General features: G+C 36.1%; 1 protein-coding gene across 1 annotated transcript in view; it reads left to right on the top strand.

Moving 5' to 3' along the window:
• LOC105446336 (atrial natriuretic peptide receptor 1) overlaps positions 1-19,792 on the top strand; it is a 46,126-nt gene that overhangs the window by 17,674 nt on the left and 8,660 nt on the right. Inside the window, exons 5-16 of the mRNA XM_031000353.1 lie at positions 1,724-1,818; positions 3,787-3,937; positions 7,604-7,685; positions 8,893-9,004; positions 10,670-10,747; positions 12,105-12,182; positions 14,160-14,264; positions 15,062-15,133; positions 16,155-16,323; positions 17,001-17,150; positions 17,882-18,050; positions 18,680-18,829. Of these exons, the coding sequence (XP_030856213.1) occupies positions 1,724-1,818; positions 3,787-3,937; positions 7,604-7,685; positions 8,893-9,004; positions 10,670-10,747; positions 12,105-12,182; positions 14,160-14,264; positions 15,062-15,133; positions 16,155-16,323; positions 17,001-17,150; positions 17,882-18,050; positions 18,680-18,829 (1,411 nt within the window). The remainder of the gene's footprint in view (positions 1-1,723; positions 1,819-3,786; positions 3,938-7,603; positions 7,686-8,892; positions 9,005-10,669; positions 10,748-12,104; positions 12,183-14,159; positions 14,265-15,061; positions 15,134-16,154; positions 16,324-17,000; positions 17,151-17,881; positions 18,051-18,679; positions 18,830-19,792) is intronic.

Here is a 19,792-nt window from a genome sequence, read left to right as displayed (position 1 = left end):
TGCTGGGGAGGCTTGCATGGGTAAACAAAATTATAACCAATAACATTATGAATAATATTATCAAAGAACATCCTCATAATTTATTCATAATCGATGTACCCAAATGTGTAATTTGTATACCTTATCTGATATTCTGATGACAAAAGCTCATATATTTTGTCACCATAACGGCATAAGATTTTTTTGTTTGTCTAGCTGACTTAACTATCTGCAAAATTTAGAACGAGAAAGTTGAAATTCGTGCAAGAAGCGTCAGCCCCCACCATTTTGCGAAATATGCTCCTACCCCTAGGTCCACATCTTTAAACAACCTGAACTTAAAAAGGTGCAAGACAACGATATACCGTAGGCATGACTATATTTCTCCGTCAATTTGCACAGGTCAGGAATCGATATTAGAACTAATGTTGATTGAGGTACCTCAGTCTCATGATATCTTGTGGCCGGGGAAAAATTATGAAACGTGCCATATTAAGCTTACTTTCTACGTTAAAATTGATGAATGATAAATTCATGATAGGTCGTACGTGTACATCGTGATATTCACTTTTCTTTGTATATTTTCAAACTATATTTATATAAATTTGGATGGCCTTGAGTGGTCAGCTGAATAGCGAAGGCATCGCGTGTTTGGAAGACCAGTGCGATGATATTTATAAAGAGTGTGTGATAGATCGCTACTTCAAACGAAACGGAGGTATTCATTATTGTACGTCATTTTTAATCAAAGATTTTGAGCGGACCAGAAGCAATCGGTATTCTTGTCGTTCCACTTAAATGTATTGGAAATATTGACTGGTCAGTAATGTAAACTGTGGACAGTAATAGGGCCCTATCGATCACATGAGAGAGAGAGAGAGAGAGAGAGAGAGAGAGAGAGAGAGAGAGAGGGTGGAACCACGTGTCGTAGACCTAGCATTTTTCAGTTGTATTTTGTCTGGGCCTTTAAACGGCAGGGGTGTACACCGCCCCACCCCTCCCCTTACACTGGATATGCCACAGTTTTAACAATTCATCGTAATTAATATTATTTTTTAATCCAAAAAACAATGCATCTTAACATTCGGGAAGGCCAATATTTTTGCTCAATAATTGTTCAAATTTTAAAAATCTCAAATCAAGTGCATACGATATTTCATTAGCAGCTCAAATCTCTTCCTCAGTAATGACATTGTTACTTTTGATTGACACAACGAGAGTTCGCACTCACTTGGTAAATATCACACTTGTCTTCAGCTTTTGCGATCCTTCTAATTGCTGTCAGGCCATTTAGTAAAAGGTAAATACATCTTGATATAATGTAAACTCGAAGTGATTGACATACTATACCTAGAAAAGGTCAACAAATTATCGCAAACGTATCCTAATAAGTTAGCTCCGCTTTTACATTTCGTTCAGCATCAGCATTTTTACATCAAAATGAGCAAAACGTTTCCTTGCATATTCCGAAATTAGCTGTTTATATTAATGCTTATACAGATTAGTCAAAAGATCATTTTCTTTTGTAAGCTCCTTCCAAATATCATTAGCCAAACATCAGCTTTCATTAATTTTAAAAGGCGTATTCAGTAGACCAGTAGACCGATATAAAAAAAAAGGGCAAAAGTTATCCAGGCAATCCCGGGGGCCGTAGACCAACTCTACATGTTGTGGATTTAGATAATTGCTACTTAGGAGAATATTTATTTGTTTGTATTTTTCTCTTTATATAACTGTATTTCAGGACTGTATGGACAGGTAGTGATCAATGAGAATGGTGATCGTGATTCTGAATACACTCTATGGGACATGACTGATACAGAAAACGGTACATTTGAGGTAAGGAATAACACATTGTTTTCTTTTATTGTCGCGATAGTCCTGATTATACATTGTAAATACTAATCTACTAATGAGTTACTATCACTTTTATTGTTAGTAGTATTTGACTTTACTAGAAAACGTGATTAGCACGAATGTAATCTGCTACGAAGTCCATATTACTATCATGATCACTATTAATATTACTATTAATATAAATATTGCGATTTATATTACTATTATTATTACTATTGATAATACTATACTATTATGGTTTTTTACCGTTGCTATTATTATTATCAATATAGTATTACTATTCTTACATTACTATCGCTATTATTATTTATATTTCTAGTATACTTCTACGGCTATTACTACTCATTCTACTACTACTACTACTACTACTACTACTACTACTACTACTACTACTACTACTACTACTATTACTTCTACTACTACTACTACTCATCTCTACTACTACTACTACTACTACTACTACTACTACTACTACTACTACTACTTCTACTCCTACTATAACTGCTGCTACGGCCACTAATAATATTACTTGTATACTACTACACTTACCATTAATACTTTGTCACTACTCCTTCTTATAACAACATACCTAGAGTTGCTATTGCTACTACTATTCTACCTTTACTAACGAAATTAAATTATTGGACTGATCTATTTTTATTTCGTATACACCTCCGCACATAGAACCCCCCCTCCCTCCTGCATCTTTCAATTGAAGACATCTACATCTAAGCGTGCCTTCCAGCTAGCTCCATCTCCCCGTTCGCTCTTCTAATTGTCGTATTCAAATTGTACTGACTTTCAGTATAAGGATGATCAGAATCCATCAATCACTACTGTTCTTCTTTGACAAGGGCAACAACCTCTGTTTCATCTCTTGTAGAATAACTAGACTTGATTGGATGTATAGCATATGATAAAAAAAGACAGAGAGAGAAAGAGTATTAAAAATACAGAAAGAAAGAAGAAATAATAAAGAAGAAGAGGAAGAGAAAGAAGAAAAAATAAAGAAGAAGAGGAAGAGGAAGAAGAGGGAGGAGGAGGAGGAGAAGAAGAAGAAGAAGAAGAAGATGAAGAAGGAGAGGAAAATAAGAATAAATAAATAACTATATAACAAGAATAAGAAAAATCGTTTTGTGCAGTTTCATAAGTCAATGTTACCTACCCATATGCAATTTCTTCTTCTTTATTTTGTTTTTCTTGCCAATATAGAAATCAGAGGATGATGTGCATGGACTTTTTGGAATGAAATAAATGAGAAACGTTTTTTTTTTTCCCTTAGGCGAGCAGCGATATAGCATTTAACTAATGCCTGAAAACGATTTTTGTCAACAAAATTGACCACTCGAGAAAGATATTACGTCAGAGTGTCAGGTCAAGTCTAATGGGATGACGTTCAGTGCTAAAGGTGTACATAATTATACGGAAACTTTTTATAAGTCGTCGTACAATATACACGATATAATTCATTTATAGGTTTACGAACCTTTTTTCATATTATGGGGATGATTTATACAGTCGGTTTTATTCCAGTGAGTGTTTCGGTGTAAAAGGCCAAAGGTAAAAGTGTCAGAGTTAAAAAATGTCAGAGATATTCTTCCCTCTTACATGTTTAACTATAACATTACTACTTCTGACATTTTTACCTCTGATATTTGTAAGGCACCTGACATTTCGACCTCTGATGTTTTTACCTGGCACAATTCAAATAGCCTGACGGCCTGCGAGATTAACAAAACAAAAAATATAAGAACATTTTCTCTTGAAGTTCTCTTGAGTTGTATCCTATACATATTCATAGAGTCAGTTTCAGTTTGATAAAGGTATAGTGTTCTGACACAAAACACACCACAGAGATATCTGTATAATTACAAATCACGTTTTATAATCTCTTACACACACATGTATTTTAATGGTACGTTTTTATCCTTTTTCATTAATTCGCCTAAGATTGTTGGGAACTTTTACGTGGCCGCTAGTGGGCTCCGCTACACCCCTACTAAAAACAGATCGATTGTATGGCCTGGTGAAGCTACGTCGCCACCATTGGACAGTCCTTTATGTGGATTCTTCAATGAAAATCCCGATTGTGACGAGAAAGGTATGCTGACAAAACAGTTAATGGTGCCATTTCATGATGATTAAAGTATCTCGTTGATATTACGTATATCATTGTTTTTTCCATCGTAGAATTAGAAAATTCTTATAGTACTTCATTGAATTAATTGATAAATGGCTGTATGCCCCAGTGACTATATCTTACATTAGTGTCTTGATATATGTAATAGTATGAGAAGATATACTCTAACTTCATTATATCTTATTCGTCTTACTAAGTATCTACGTATGATATCATGAGTTAATTTCAATGTTCTTCTTATTTATCCGTTTAAAGATATTTGGTAGCTCTTTAGAAATGTCTAAACATGTACAAATTTAGATTTCAGTCGTTGAGTGAAAAGTATGCCATATACGCCATTAATCGTTAATCGCATTAAACAAGGGAGAAAATATTTATTTCCTCATCGGTACTTACCATCAAGAGCCCATAACCAATTACGTTAAAGAAATTTGAGAAGAATTTTTTTTAATAACAGTGCTCTAGTCTTGGACTTTGTTAAAAGTGAGTTTCATCTCAAACTACATGCATGCGTTTTTCGTCATGATTAGTTTCTAAATGGTGTCATATTTCACATTGACATGTAACGTATAGGATCTACTTCTTCTTGTTGAAGATAATTATGTTCATCGTATTCATATAGCTTTTTCCCACTCCTTGGTATAACTGACCCTGTAGTACTCGTATAAGTTAGCCATTGTATGTCCATAACCAATTACGTGAAGAAAATTGAGCAAAATATAAAATAAAGTGTTTGGAAATAACCTTCCTTATCGACCTTTCTGAGACAAAGATCACAGTAGCGTTTTAGATATTGTGAATAGAGCAACTAATGCACTAGCTTCAACAATGCAATTCCTCGCTGTCTTCAAGGTTAAGTTAATATATAGTGCGTACTTTGCTACGCCTAATTCTTTAATTGAAAGAGCAGAAACCATTTCTTTAAAATATAAATTGAATCTGAGATGGAAAACTGAATCAATATACCCGTATAGGTCGTAGTGATATTTTATACGCAACCTTTTTTTTTCTTCAGACAAACGAAATCTTAATTTTCAGTCGTTTTCCAGAAAAGTTCGTCGTGACTGTTAACAATATCTAATTTTCTACTGTACAGGTGCAAATTGGTAATGGGCAACGAATGGACGACCTCTTTTTTCATTTTCCCCAATTAGATTTAGAGTTGCCTCATCGCTCCCACCCTTAAGCCCATTTTTTGAATGACCAGAATTCAAACCATTCAGTGTTTTTCAGTGTAACATGACTCGTTCAAATTTGCCCTGGATATGCTTTCAGGCTCAGAGGTTGGACATGTAGGCCTAAAGTTCAATATAACGCCTAAGGTGGGAATGGCCAGTCGGTGGGTATCAAGAATTAAATTTATGCGGTAATAATGTGTGATACGCAGAAATGTGATATGGGAGGCATGGGAGCATGTGCCCCCAATCGAATGGTGGGGGGAAAGGAGAAAGAATATCCCGTGCCCCCCTTCTCGCCTCCCCCCCCCCCCCCCGAAGACGTAGACTGTGATCTCGAGATACGTCACGGAAGCACAAAATTAACCCATTTCTCGCAATATCGGTGTAGTAGAATTAAGTGTCATCTGTAGTTCTGTTCCGCTACGTCCATCCACATGCAGAGCTCATAAAGACATCTTCATGACTTCTGTGCGTCTATCCTTCCAACTTCATTATTTCAACGTCTATACTAATCAAATTATACTCTGGTAATATAACTGTGGAGAATCTCTTCGCTTTCTCCTCGGTGACTCAATTATTCAAACAAATCTGTAGTATACTAAGGGTCATTTGTCCGGTAAAGTATGCTGTATTGTTGACGAGCCTTTTAGCCTATATCGTCCTTGACAATAACCATGAGTTTGTTGTTGAGGGATATTTTGATCGTTATAATAAAATCAAAATACATAAATAGTCTATGTTCGCATTGTCATTTTCTTCAACAAAATTAGGCGAACCTGCACTAATTTACTGACCTCGACATTAAGTTACTTTGATCAAGTTGATCAGGGTTGAAGTTCTATTCAGATATAAAGTTAACAGTATTGATTATACTATTCAAACTTTATTCTTTCACTACACGTTCCTATATTCGCTGCGTAGTAGTGCGTAGTAACCGTCATTTAGTAATTTAGTAACGTTACTAAATTACTAAATGACGGTTTCCCCACTTGATTCTTCAGATACAAATTATTCAACATCATGGTCGAGGCTATTATTGAATTACGAACAATATTGTCGTTACTTTAAGTATTAATTATTAACTTTATTGAACAAAATAATTTAACTATTTTATATGGCAAAGTGGTGATAACCTTGCATTGTTTTTTTAATTAATCAATTAATTTTTGTATTTATTCAATGTAAGTCAATTTAATCTAATTTTTTCGGTGATCGCATCTCGAGTAATTGTGGTCATTAAAAGCATTCACTATTGTTATTGCCTTTTTGAAACGTGCTTTGACGTGACTTTACTTGTTTTGGACCGGTTATAATGTTATAATAATAATAGATTTATATAGCGCAGCTTTTATACAAAATATATTCAGCTGCGCTGGTTAAGAGCTCCTTTTTACTAAATTCTACAAAATAAGATCACTCAGTTGAACAAATAAGTTTTTAAATTGGATTTAAAAAAATTGAGAGATGGAGTGCTTCTTATTTCTATTGGCAAGCTATTCCATAATTTGGGGGCGGCAATAGCAAAAGCACGGTCCCCAAGAGTTACTTTAGTTTTGCCATGGGGAATCTGAAGCAGTAATTTATCTGTGGAACTGCGCAGGCTACGACTGTGTGATTGGACTTTGAGTTGAAGTAATTCTTTGATGTAATTAGGGGCTTGACCGCTCAATGATTTATAGACGATTAACAATATTTTGAATGAGATTCTTTGACGGACTGGCAACCAGTGGAGTTCTCTCAGAAGAGGTGCGGTTGAAGTGAATTTCGACCGACGATAGACAAGTCTTGCACATGCATTTATCGAGATTCAACTATATTATTTCCTTACCCAAGCACATGACGTTGGCGAAATGATCTTCGATTGTGTTCAGTTTGCATTTACAATCAATTAGTCACGCACGTTTAATTTGTGCTCAATGTCAGGCCAGATAAGCAAACTTTCTAAAGAAAAATTGGTAAAAGAGGTAATTTCCCTTACCCCCAGTTTACTAACCTTGAACGTATATTATGGTCAACAAAAGCTTGAAAATTTGCTATGTGCAAGAAAATTACACTAAGTCTACTTTTGAAAATTAATTGCTCGTGCAGAACTACATGTACCTCAAATTCAATGCACTTGTTTCATATCAAGGAAAGATATCGAATTAAACACTACAATTAAATATTACACTTAATTACCAAATTACTGATCCAACGTTATGATTTTGCTATCAAGATCAATAATGTGGATATCGTCTGTTGAGTGTCATACAGCCTTTCCACACATTGGTAAAATTCATCGTATCTTAAGGACGTTAACACTATAGAAAATCTGAGTTTATGCTTTTTGGGCTCTCAACATACTCTCTCTCTCTCTTTTTCTCTCTCTCTCTCTCTCTCTCTCTCTCTCTCTCTCTCTCTCTCTCTTTCTCTCTTAATAATTTTTTTTGTTCATTATCCATTTCAACAGGTATCTCGTCATTAGTGATAGCTGGATTCACAGGCCTGTCTATTGTTCTGATCGGGACTCTTATAATCTTCCTCGTGTACAGGTGAATAGCAAGTAATTTTCGTATATGGTTTAGGCTGTCATGTTTGCACCAAATCTTGATGACGTTGTATTATTTTTTAATTAATATTAATTAATGTTTATAGGCGTACGGGTTCAATATATTTGTAAGGCTGCCGTCTCTTTCATGTTTCTAAATTTTGTGAGAAAGCAAATCATTACGAGCAATTTTGACAATTTTATTGCAATGGCAATATTATCCTTTCATCTTAATCATGATAAATAGTAAGATATCAAAAATACAAATAGACTGCCTCGCTGTCCGAATATATATATAAGTGGCAGCTGCTCGAATGTGAGAGTACTAATCATATTCGAGGAGATATGTATTATATAAATGCCTGGGAATTAAAAGAAAATTAAGAATGGGTGGGGTGAGCTGCAGCCTCCGCATCCTTGTACCCTTGTGCTTTTTATATCATTATCCATCATAAATATATCACGCAGAGTAAGCTTTCTTTCACATGTTGTATTCCTCTTGGAAATAAACCTCACGATGTGAAAATTTTCCACTCAATATTTTTCTGACCGAGCCTACTTATATTTTTGAATGTATTACAATTCGATGCATCATTTCATCAGTAATCGCTTATTCATTGAACCGTGCCTGTGTATCAAAATGAGAATCATGAATTTTTAATGCATTTGATCACTAATCACCATCAGCTGACTATTATGCTAATGACTAAAATGTTTGACCTAAATGTAGACTCCATGCATATATCTCTGTCACACACTGCCAATCACTTCCACCCAACAATCAAATCGACTTTAGATTTTTACTTTTGTGCTGCTTTACACACACAGTCATAATCCATATTTTAATTTATTTGGAAAAAAGGGGAACAAATTAATGAAAGCTGTAGAATCTCTCAATTATTCAGTGTCTGTCGCGATTTTTACGCGGCCTTCCTTTAAACCAGCCACTGACGTAAGCTCCCTGAATGAATATAATTGCCTGAATTGAATTGGATTCTTTATTTTCCCACTAGGTTTCTAGAATGAAAAATGATTGATGTGATAATGTGAACTGCAGTAATAATAATGATAATAATAATAGTTCAGTTCTTGTATAGAGATTAATACGTTATGAAATAACATCTCTATGCGCTTCCAAAGAGCTTTGGAAATTATTACCCTAGCTCCGGCAGCCTTAACTATCGGAATTATTTCCTATTTTCTTTTAACAGGAAGATCAAGAAGGACACTGAAATTCTTCGCATGTCGTGGAAGATCTCTTGGCTTGACCTAATCTTTCCAGAACAAACCAAGTCGGGAAATTCACGATTTTCAGGCTCATTTGTAAGAGTACTTTTCATTATCTTACCCTTTTTTTCTTCAACTGTTTACTCGTATTTTAATACACATCTATAAGCACGTGTATAAGGATCATAATTTTATAGGACGGTCGACTTAAAAAAGATTATGAATCACAAGGTACTGAGTTCGATTTTTTTTGCCACAGTCCTAACGTCCTTTGGCAAGACATTAATCTACATTTGCCACTCTCCACCCATGTGAAGTAAATGGGACTCACGCGTTAGCGCCTTTTCATGGCGGCATAGCTACAGGCGTCGTGATAACATTGCCTTGTATTAAGCGTCGTCGAGTATATTTATTTTGTGCCTGCGCTTCACTAAATGGCACCTATTGTTATTAATTTCATAAAAAAGGGGGTAATGCGTATCTAATATGCCACGTCAAGCGGACATATATATCCGTGAAATGGCCCTACGAGATGTGAATATTTATGTGGTCGCATCTGCTCTACAAAGGGAAGTACATACAATAGCATGAATAAATTAAATATCAGCGATGCCAAATTTCATCAAATCTCCATTCATTTACGAGCTCATGGCACTTTCATTAATTCGAACTAGAGTAAAGCTTTGTCGAATAGTCACACCAATTGACATATATTACATTTTAAATTCTGCATTTTCCCTAACTTGAGAGAAATGTAAAATGAAAATACAAGATAGGAGTTTGGTTGTTCATTTTATGCCCAATTTTAATGACCATGAATTTTCAAAATGAATGCTTTCACCCCTAAAGTTTATTGTCTCTCTTTATTATACATGTAGTAATGTAGTGCTATGGTGTTGGCAAAGGGTTTCTCTGACTTGTTAATGATATCGCAATGTAGCCATGCTTGATTCTTTCGAACTACTTGTTTAAAGCAGTAATCTTTCGGGAAACATTTCCCGTGTGTACCATTTAACAGGCATCATTATGCTTGGGTAAAACTCAGCAGTAATCAGCGTCAATTACGCCACCTTGCTTTAGCCGTCATTAGGAGAGTGCCCGTAAGCCCTGTATGTACTTGATTGATGCTGGCTCTTTCAAAGCATATTACTCAGAAGAGTTTCGATTGTTGCATTATGCGGCTCTTTAAATCGGAAACACGGCGCGGCGTCCACCGTCTCTCACCATCACTTAATACCAATGGCGGCACCAGAGTGTTTTATTACAAGGTGGGAGGGGTTGGGGAGGGGTGCTCAGTTCTCAAATTAAAATAAGGCGAAACGTTGGTCGATCTCGAATTTAGCGATAGCTAATATTATTTACAATATAAAGATCTTCAATGCTGCCTAACTAGGAAGAATGCAGGTTGATTGTGCAGACTGACATGACTGTTTGAGCGTATGACATGGGGCACCCCTACACACATGCACAAAATAATCTTTTTAATCCACTCTTATAAAATTATCAACGGTACAAAATAAGAGTTGCATACAATGTCAACGATAATATATATGTATATATATATATATATATATATATATATATATATATATATATATATATATATATATATATTATCGTTGGTATAATAATAATAATATAATGGTATTGGTTTAACTGTTTTTCATTCTTGATCTCTTTCATTTATACATCAACTTTAGATGCTAACCAATTTTATTATCACTAGTAATGCTTTTTTATTATCTTTTGTCGATGTTTAAGGTAAGCTGTCTTAGCGAGAGAGGTGGCGTTGTGAATAATCCCAAGTCTCAGGTCTTCGCTACCATTGCACATTACAAGGTAATTATGTATCACACTATCATTTCATTTTCATAATGATAATAATAATAAAAATTATGAAAAATGTATATAGCGCTTGTGACAAAAGTTTCAAAGCGCTGTACATGTACACCAATCAAAATTACTTCAAACAAAAATCAATATTACTAATGAAATAAACATTACTCAAATTACCAAGAAAACAAAATATTACTAACAAAACTTAACAAATTATCATTACTTAAATTAACAAGAAGAAAAAACACTCAATGTCCTCCATATTCTACCCGCTGTGCAAAAATATTATTTGAACTATTGCAAAAGGTTGGTCAAACCTGATAAAATGTATCAATAACATTTTACCTATTGAAAGACCTATGAACGTTCAATGAAAATTCTATTATATAAAGACTATAAACATACCATTTTTTTCAAATCATGGATCACATCATGAGCAAAAAGCTGCTTTGGAAAATGTAGCATGGTTTGGACTGTTAGAGTGTTATCATGTTATCCAGGATCTGCAACACAATAAAGTAATTTCACGAACGGATGCCTGCTATGGAGTGGAAAATAGTCTCCACGTATAACTTCAATATCTAATTTCAGCGCCTATACAATAATTGATACGATATTGTGATTTATTGTAAAGGATTAAAATGGGTCAATCTCAAAACGGTGCTTCTAAATATGGCGTCTTACCGGACTAACTAGAAGCCGTAATTGTAACGAAATTAAAATGGGTTAGTGTCATAGCGGGTTTCCACAGTATTTTAGATTCGATTCGATTGCCAATTACGAGTTGCTCTCGTTTTGCTAAGATGTATAAAGGAATACCTGGAATTAGGATGTGATCAAAACTTGTTCAAAAGTTTTTAATTGAAAGCTATGCACCATTTCTACCAAGCATGACAATTCAAAGAAATGATGTTATGAGGTCGAATCAGTCAAATGAATAAGTTGAACATAATTATATAACTTTCGTTCCATAACATTTAAGTACTGTGAAGAAATTACATAATAAGCTATTTTCAAAATGTGTTCAAATTTGTAGAAGTTTACCTATACCAAGGAGCTTTTATATTCACCTGTTATTGTTCACATGTTATTGTACTTCAATATATTCAGAATCCAAATTACATATTAATTGTCGCTAGGTACATGAGGTAGGACAAACATTATTATGGCTTTTAATGATTAAAATTCAATTATTCTTAACAGGTAAACGAAATAATACGTAGCTAGGCACGCACTTAACAAATACGCATGCAGTAAATTTGATTACATTACGAAAATGGCCTATTATGCACCACTTTTATCACTTCCTGACAACTAAAAGTCGGAAAATTGCTTAATGGTGTTCTGTTGTTATTTCCAGGGTCGATTGGTGATGGTTAAACGAATAGAGAAGACGAAGGTTGATCTAACCCGTGCAGAATTGAAGGACTTCAATAACGTGAGTTTGGAGAATACAGGCACGCGGGTTTTTTGTTTTAAAGCACCACTTAAAACATGCAACCATAATACCCCAGTCACACCGACACAAGACCGCCCACAGACAGAAAAAATTACAATTCATTCGATGGCTAAACATTGTGTCGGTTTGGAGTCGATTTGGTGTTGGTTTGTCGGTGTGACTGAGGTATACCGTATATATCACGGTTTAATACAGACGTTTCCTGCTCTCGCGCTGTTCATATCTCATTTACTTTCGCGTTGTATTTATTTTCACAGGCGTTGCCAAAGCTGTTGTATAAGTTATTTCCTTATACATGTATATAAATATATATGTATACAGTTAATAACTAAATTATTCATACCCTTACCTAGTTTTGTAATTTTTTGAAGTATGTGAAATAAACTGTTTGTCCCAATTCATGTGTCTCGAGAATGTGACATATTAAAGCTTACATTTAAATGCAGGAGCGTCACAACGTGACGGAAATGTGCGCTATATAAGAAGCCACCATTATTATTATTATTATTAACCAGTCCACCTTTTCATTCTTGAGTTCTGACAAACATAAAATACATAAAATTTACAAGGGTTTATGAATAATTTAGTTACTAACTGTGTATACAAACCTACATATAATATTCAGATGAGCTCAGGCGCGAATCCACGGGGGGGGGGGGGGGGGGATCCCCTTGCAAAAAAAAAATAGGTGTAAACAAAGATGGTAACGTTAATTTTACCTTTCTTGAACAAAAATGAAAATGACCCCCCATTTTTTTTTTGCTCAAGGGGGGTGGGTGGATGTTGAGGGGGGAAAAATTACTGCTTACCCCCCCCCCCCTCCCCCTGCTTATCGCCGCTACATATTTTCTCAAGATTTGCCCCCCCCCCCTCCCCTCCCCCTTTTGCCGCCGGCTGGATCCGCCCCTGAAATAGATCAAAGATAAGTCTTAGAATAACGTCGGAATCGAATGATGTTGTTTCTTTCCCATTCTTGGTGTTATCTCAACACTTATTTTGACGTAGTACTGTATAAATATGGAATTTTCACCATCTTCGTTCGATATTAAATAGGGGTTCTTTCAACCTGACACGAACGCAAAGACCTTCATGAAATCGACCAAAGGAAATTCCCTTGTCCCAGTTCCGCTAATGAAATTGTGGAACATTATGAAGACATAATATCACGAACACGATAGGAACACTTTCGAACAAAACACAACCTAAGGCAATTTTAGCAGCTTTGTACGTCACATATTGAAGTGTGCGAACATTATAGAAGGACTGAATATTATTATTATTATTTTATTTTTTACAAAGACGTATTACGTAATACGAAAATGATTTCTATAGGGCATGTCATAGGGTATTAATGGAATTGCCCTTGAGTTGATATTTAAACAATTTATTGTTGCGTTCGTGTTCTGAAGTAATCCGGACATAAAATCTGAGTTGTATACAGTAGGGTATTGAAATTACACTTAAGTTGATTTTTCTCGAAAGTCTTTGCGAGCATGTTACACTTACCTGACGTCATAGAGATATGAAGATGGCGTTGGATCGACGGTTTTGTTTTGCAGTGTTTGCCGTTGTTTATTCAGATAATACTGTTTATTGTGTTATTAGTTGGTCTCTGACAAACAACTAAACTAAGATTGATATAATATATTTCTTTTTAATCATTTGTTTTCCTTTAGAAATAACAGGTGTTTATTTTTTCATTACAAACAAAACAGCTGCCTATTCACTCTGGTCATCACTAACAGATCAACTTAGCAAGTATTTTATATATAGTATGAGAACAGAGAAGAAGGATTGCACATTACTTTAACATTCATTAATGACATGTCTGATGTTTATCTCCCGACGTTTCAATCGAACTCAATTTTTCATCAGCTTATGTGAAGTCTATTTTTGCCAGAAATAGCTGTATATCTCACTTTGTATGGAAACTCTTTAATAATTCAAAATCTGCAGATGCGGCAGGTCGAACACAACAATCTAGCCCGATTTGTGGGAGCCTGCCTGGATATCCCCAACGTTTGTGTCGTCATAGAGTACTGTCCTAAGGGGAGCTTGCAGGTAATCTATAAACAATGACGTAGCTACAGTGGAGGGCATGGGAGGGATATGTGCCCCCCCCCCTTTATCGAGTGGCTGAGAGTAGAAAGAAAGAAAAAGCGAGAAAGGAGAAAAAAAGGGGGGGGGAGATTCCGAAGAAGACGTAGTGACCACCTTCAACACCTCCTAATCAGTAGCCCTATAAATCCTTTTTTTAATAATTAATAAGACCGATGCCCCCCTCTCCCCATCGTTCCGTTGCCCCCTTAATGGTTGGTATAACGCTATGCCACTGTAAATAAAGATTATTATCAAAAGAACGGCGCGGATTTTGACCAAGCCAACAGGAATAATTTTCGAATTAAAATTCAAATGAAATCTCCCAAGGTGGGAAAACGAAACGCCGCAATGTTACTGACTTTTCAGTTTGGCTATTTTTAGTTTCGTATAATCATTTTTCTTTGCAACGTTGTATATCATCAGCAGTACCAATCTTTAAATAATTGTCAGAATGAGACAAGGCCTACTTTATGTCTTTTTTTTAGCATACGAGAAGTTATTCACTCTCTTTCTCTAATTTTTATTTCAGTTTTTTCATCATTATAAGCTAAATAGTGAAAGTAAAAGTAATGTTTATGATCATATACAAATAATATTCAGCAGGTTCTTTTCACCATCTTTCTTAATTCAGGCGACATGGTAATTCAACATATTTTAATTGTGAACATAATAAAGCAAATACTACAACAGCGGTTTTGTTTTAATACTCTCAATAATGTCAAGACTATTTTCTTTACTTTCAAACTGCGGTTCTAAAGGACATTTTGGGAAACGATAGTTTGAAGTTGGATGCCATGTTCAAGGACTCACTCATCATAGACATCATTCGGGTAAGTGAATATAAAATGTTGCGATAAACAAACCAACACGTCAGTCATGCTGTATTTAAAGGCACATTGTCCTACTTGTAGCTACTTGCTCCCTCTATACAGAAAAATTCCCCAATCGGTGCCTGTTGGTCCCCCATGATCCTCTTTTTCTTATGTTAAATGAGCCGAGCTGAGTTAATGAGATAGCCACCTGTCACAGTGACCTCGCTGGCTCGCTGGGTAGTCTAATCCCTTCTAGCTGAAGTAGTAAAGCCTGCCTTTAAAGTAGCAGTTGCTACAATTATTGTTTGTATAGAAAGATTATTTTGAATGTGTTTAAACATGCACATATATTTGATTTGTTTATTTCTGTGAAGATTATTAATAAATAGCCTGTGGAAGGCTCAAAAATTGAAGAAAAGAAAATGCTGCATGTTTAATCCGAGGTTTTTTTAATCACATTTCATATCATGTTTTAACTGTACTGCTAAATCTACCAACTTTGCATAGTCAGTTAAAGAATTGGGAATGCATTAACATCTTCAAATCAAATCGGATTAACAGAACCTAAATGAGTGTCAAAGTTGTCCGTGTGGATGTATCGTGGTAGAGTGGTTCATTCACTTGGCTCTCAATGTAAAGGTTGAGGGTTTGAACCCTAGCGCTGCAATAATGTCCTTTGGCGAAACACGAAATTTACCCCCTCCAACCAGGTGTAAATGATACCTTTTCCGCAGGGAAAGTAGTATTTATACCGATGTGGTTTCCATTGATAAATAGGACCTAGGCCTAATTATTATTAATATTATTATTGTTATTATTATTATTATTACTATTATTACCATTATTATTATTTTCATTATTATCATTATTATCATTTTTATCATTATTATCATTATTATTATCAATAACTACATTGATAATAATAATGATAATAATGATATAATTATCATTATTATTATTATTATTATTATTATCATTTTTATTATTATTAGTGAAAGCTAAGAAATGAATTTCTTCATCGACCAACATGTTTCCACAGGGTCTTCATTACCTACACAACAGTGTGATAGGAGTCCACGGACGGCTTACATCATCCAACTGCGTGGTGGACAGTCGTTTTGTTCTCAAGCTTACAGACTTTGGGCTTCGAAGGTTTCAAAAATCGGATTGCATTACGCATGATGATGATGCTATGATAGAGAGACAAAGTGAGTAAATATCCCGTTCTTCCATTTTCTGGGTTCTCTGGGTACTCATCATATTCCCTAGTCACATCCAGAGGCAGTGCTACAGGGAGGCATAGTGCCTCTACTTTATCAGGTACCTGAAAACTTCCCCTTTTTCTTTTAAGAAGTTCCCCTTTTCATATCTGATTAGTGCCCCATTGTACTTCTAATGTGCCCCTTTTTACTTTTGTAAGAGGCGCTCTTCCCCTTCTAATAAGTGCATGCCTCATTGCTTCGCTCGATCCAAAACGAATCATCTACACGTAACTGGAAATTATGATGTGGGTACAGCATCTACAACGATGCAATGATAGGGTTCATAAATTTTCGACATCTTTTGGTAGCTAAGGACATGAATAAGAACGAAGGGCATTTCAGTGTCTCAATTAGTATTATTCACCTTCTGTTAATTCTTTTAAGGTTTCCCTGTTCTTCCTATGTGATATTTTTTGTTGTTGCCTCTTTCCCTTTCTCGTGAAAGACACTTCACCGCCCCTGGTCACACCAGCGAGATCGATTGACTGAATAGCCAATATTTTAACGATTACCGGTTAGTTCAGCGGTGTGACTATATAAAGTAATTCATGAGAATATTGACATCCCTGCCTAATGGCTCAGTAGGTCTTTACTAAATTGGCAGTTCTTGTTGTCTCTAACAGAACTGTTATGGAAGGCACCTGAGGGGGTAAATGATCCTGCTGCTGAACCAACACAAGAGGGCGATATTTACAGCGTTGGCATCATTTTGCAGGAGATAGTGACACGGAACCCGCCGTACGAAGAAGTTCGGCAGATTATGGACATCGAAGGTAAGTGCCTTGCTTGCGATGCGAACCAAACGGTAGGGCAGTGTAAAAACACGTTAATTTTACTAACCCCTTGGACAATTAACCATCTCCCCGGGAAATAACTCCTTGAAAAACTACCCCCGAGGAAAGAACATCCCGGGAATTACCCATTGGACATTTGCCCCTGTGGAAATTTACCCCCCAGTGCACCCCTAAAAGTTAACCGCTAAAACAATAACCCCCCTTTCATGAAGGGGAAGTCTGACCTGATTTTGATAAAAGCAGCATTTTTTTCGGGGGGAGGGGGATGATTGTCCAAGGAGTAGTTTTCAGGGAGGCTAATTGTCCTCGGGGGGGGGGGGGGGGGGGGGGGGGGGGGGGGGGGGTTGTTGTTGACCTTGGGCGTAATTTTCCGGGGGGTAATTTTCCGAGGGTTAATTGTCCTAGGGGATTGTCCCGCTGGTGATTTTGAAGAAAGAAAGAAAAAATCCTATCAATGGTTTATGTCATATAATACAGCGAGGTAGTCTTTTTTTAGTTTATAATTAGTAAAAAGTAACTTTGTCACCAAAATACAATTTCATATATTTTTCTCACTCGCAACATAGGTCTTAGGGAAAAGATTAGCCATCTACTAGATATTGTATGTCGAATTGAAATGCAAATCAAATGATTCTGGACAGGCAAGACAGACGTCCATCACTTATTCACAATTGGTCTCGATATATTTCCTTAAAAAAATTCATTGGCAGACATCCTGATGAAGATCAAGGAGAAAAGAGATCCTCCTTTCAGACCAAAGGTGGCGCCAAACTCATGCCGTCCAGAGATCCATGCCGTGATGACGTCATGCTGGGAGCAGCAACCAGAGCTGAGGCCATCCACCGCTTCGCTTCTACATAGCATGAAGAAACTCAACAAGTAAATGATTCAATAAGAGGGCGAATCCGAGCTAGTTTGTTTCATATATATGAGCAGGGGCGTATACAGGATTTTATAAAAGAAGGGGCGCAATTAAATTTCTGACATTTCTGACAAGAAAGAAAAAGGTCATCACCTAAAAATTGTGTGTGAGGGGGGGGGGGCACAATATTTTTAGTTGTGTACTTAAGGTATGTCACTTGGATTTTAAAAGGGGACGGTGCACATGCCGAATCCCCACCCCCCCCCCCCCAAATCCGCCTATGAATAATCGCTTTAAGTTAATTGATTTATTTGATTGATTTATTTCTTCATGTTGTTTTTCTCCAAAATTACAAAACTCATCACAACATAAATCATGTGACAGCAGTAAATAGAATGATTATAAATAGGTTGTACGACACATTATCCGGCTACAATAAATCTACGCGTCAGTTTGACTAACCGAATTCTTAACTTCAATGCTTGAACCTACCCTAAACATAACCCTAACCATAACCCTAAGCCTAACCTAAAACCCCGTTACAACCCTAACACCAACCCTATACCTTCAACGAAATAAACCCCAGACCAAAAGTCGTCGAAAATCATGTCGGAGTACTCATCAGACTACCGTTCTTTCTGCTCAGGAACGTTTCTGGAGGCAGCATCTTGGACAATCTCTTGAGTCGGATGGAACAGTATGCAACGAACCTTGAGGCTTTGGTGGAGGAAAGGACAGCGGCGTTCCTGGAGGAAAAGAAGAGATCTGAAACTCTGCTCTATGAGGTTCTTCCTAGGTAAATTTCTTGGGATTCTTGTCGTAAAGCCTCGTTGAGATTTGACGCGGCAAACCGAGACGATCTTATGACTAAAGTCTTATATTCTTTACTTTTTCTGTATGCATCTTATAACACAGTGATAAGTGAATACACGTATAGGACTTAATTGTTTCGCGCAATTGCCATTCATTAACGATATAAAATTAAAAAAACACCGCGGCGGGTTTTCAATTATATTGTTATCGAAGATAAATTATCTTGGGCATCGAGACATTTATACATGTATTCTTAATGGCGATGTACGCATTGCTAGTATATCTAGAAAAAGGTATTCCCAAAACGTTTATTTTTCTGATTATAATCAAAACAATGGCGTAGTTAATACATGGACATGCCCATCAAATGGCAAAAAAAAAAAAGACAGAGAGAAAGAAAGGGAAAGGGATACATGAAACGAAGATGTTAGTACATGTTCGCTCAGCCTACCACTATTGCATTGTTGATTCTCATTTCATCAATTCATCCATTAAAGATGCTGAGATACAACTAGTTAAATTAATGCCCCCTCCCCCCGCCCGAGGCTTTACCGGCGCACTTTGTCCTTTTATAAAAAATCGTTAATGAAGAATGAAAAAAAAAGCATATTACTGATCTTTTAATTATTTTGGCCTGTTTTTGTCTATTTCAATAATGACCGATGAGGACTATCATTCACAGACAATAATATTGATACCCGAATACAACTGAATCATATACATAATGAATTAACTAACGTTATCGGATTAACGTAAGATATTTTGTGAAGGTTAAAGGAAGTGTTCCTAAGTATGTTTCACAATAATGTACATAGGCGCCGGAAGTGGGGGGGGGGGGCAGGGGGGCAGTTGCCCCCCAAAACAAAAAAGTGGGGGGCAAAACGCATTTTTGCCCCCCAAATAGGCCCCCCACCCCTCCACAAAAACAAAAAAAGCAGTAAAGGAG

This window comes from Strongylocentrotus purpuratus, unplaced genomic scaffold (genome assembly GCF_000002235.5).
Source record: "Strongylocentrotus purpuratus isolate Spur 01 unplaced genomic scaffold, Spur_5.0 spur5_scaffold_6, whole genome shotgun sequence".
Classification (NCBI taxonomy): domain Eukaryota; kingdom Metazoa; phylum Echinodermata; class Echinoidea; order Camarodonta; family Strongylocentrotidae; genus Strongylocentrotus; species Strongylocentrotus purpuratus.
Note: the sequence above shows the minus strand (reverse complement) of the source record. Positions and strands in the feature narration are given on the sequence as shown.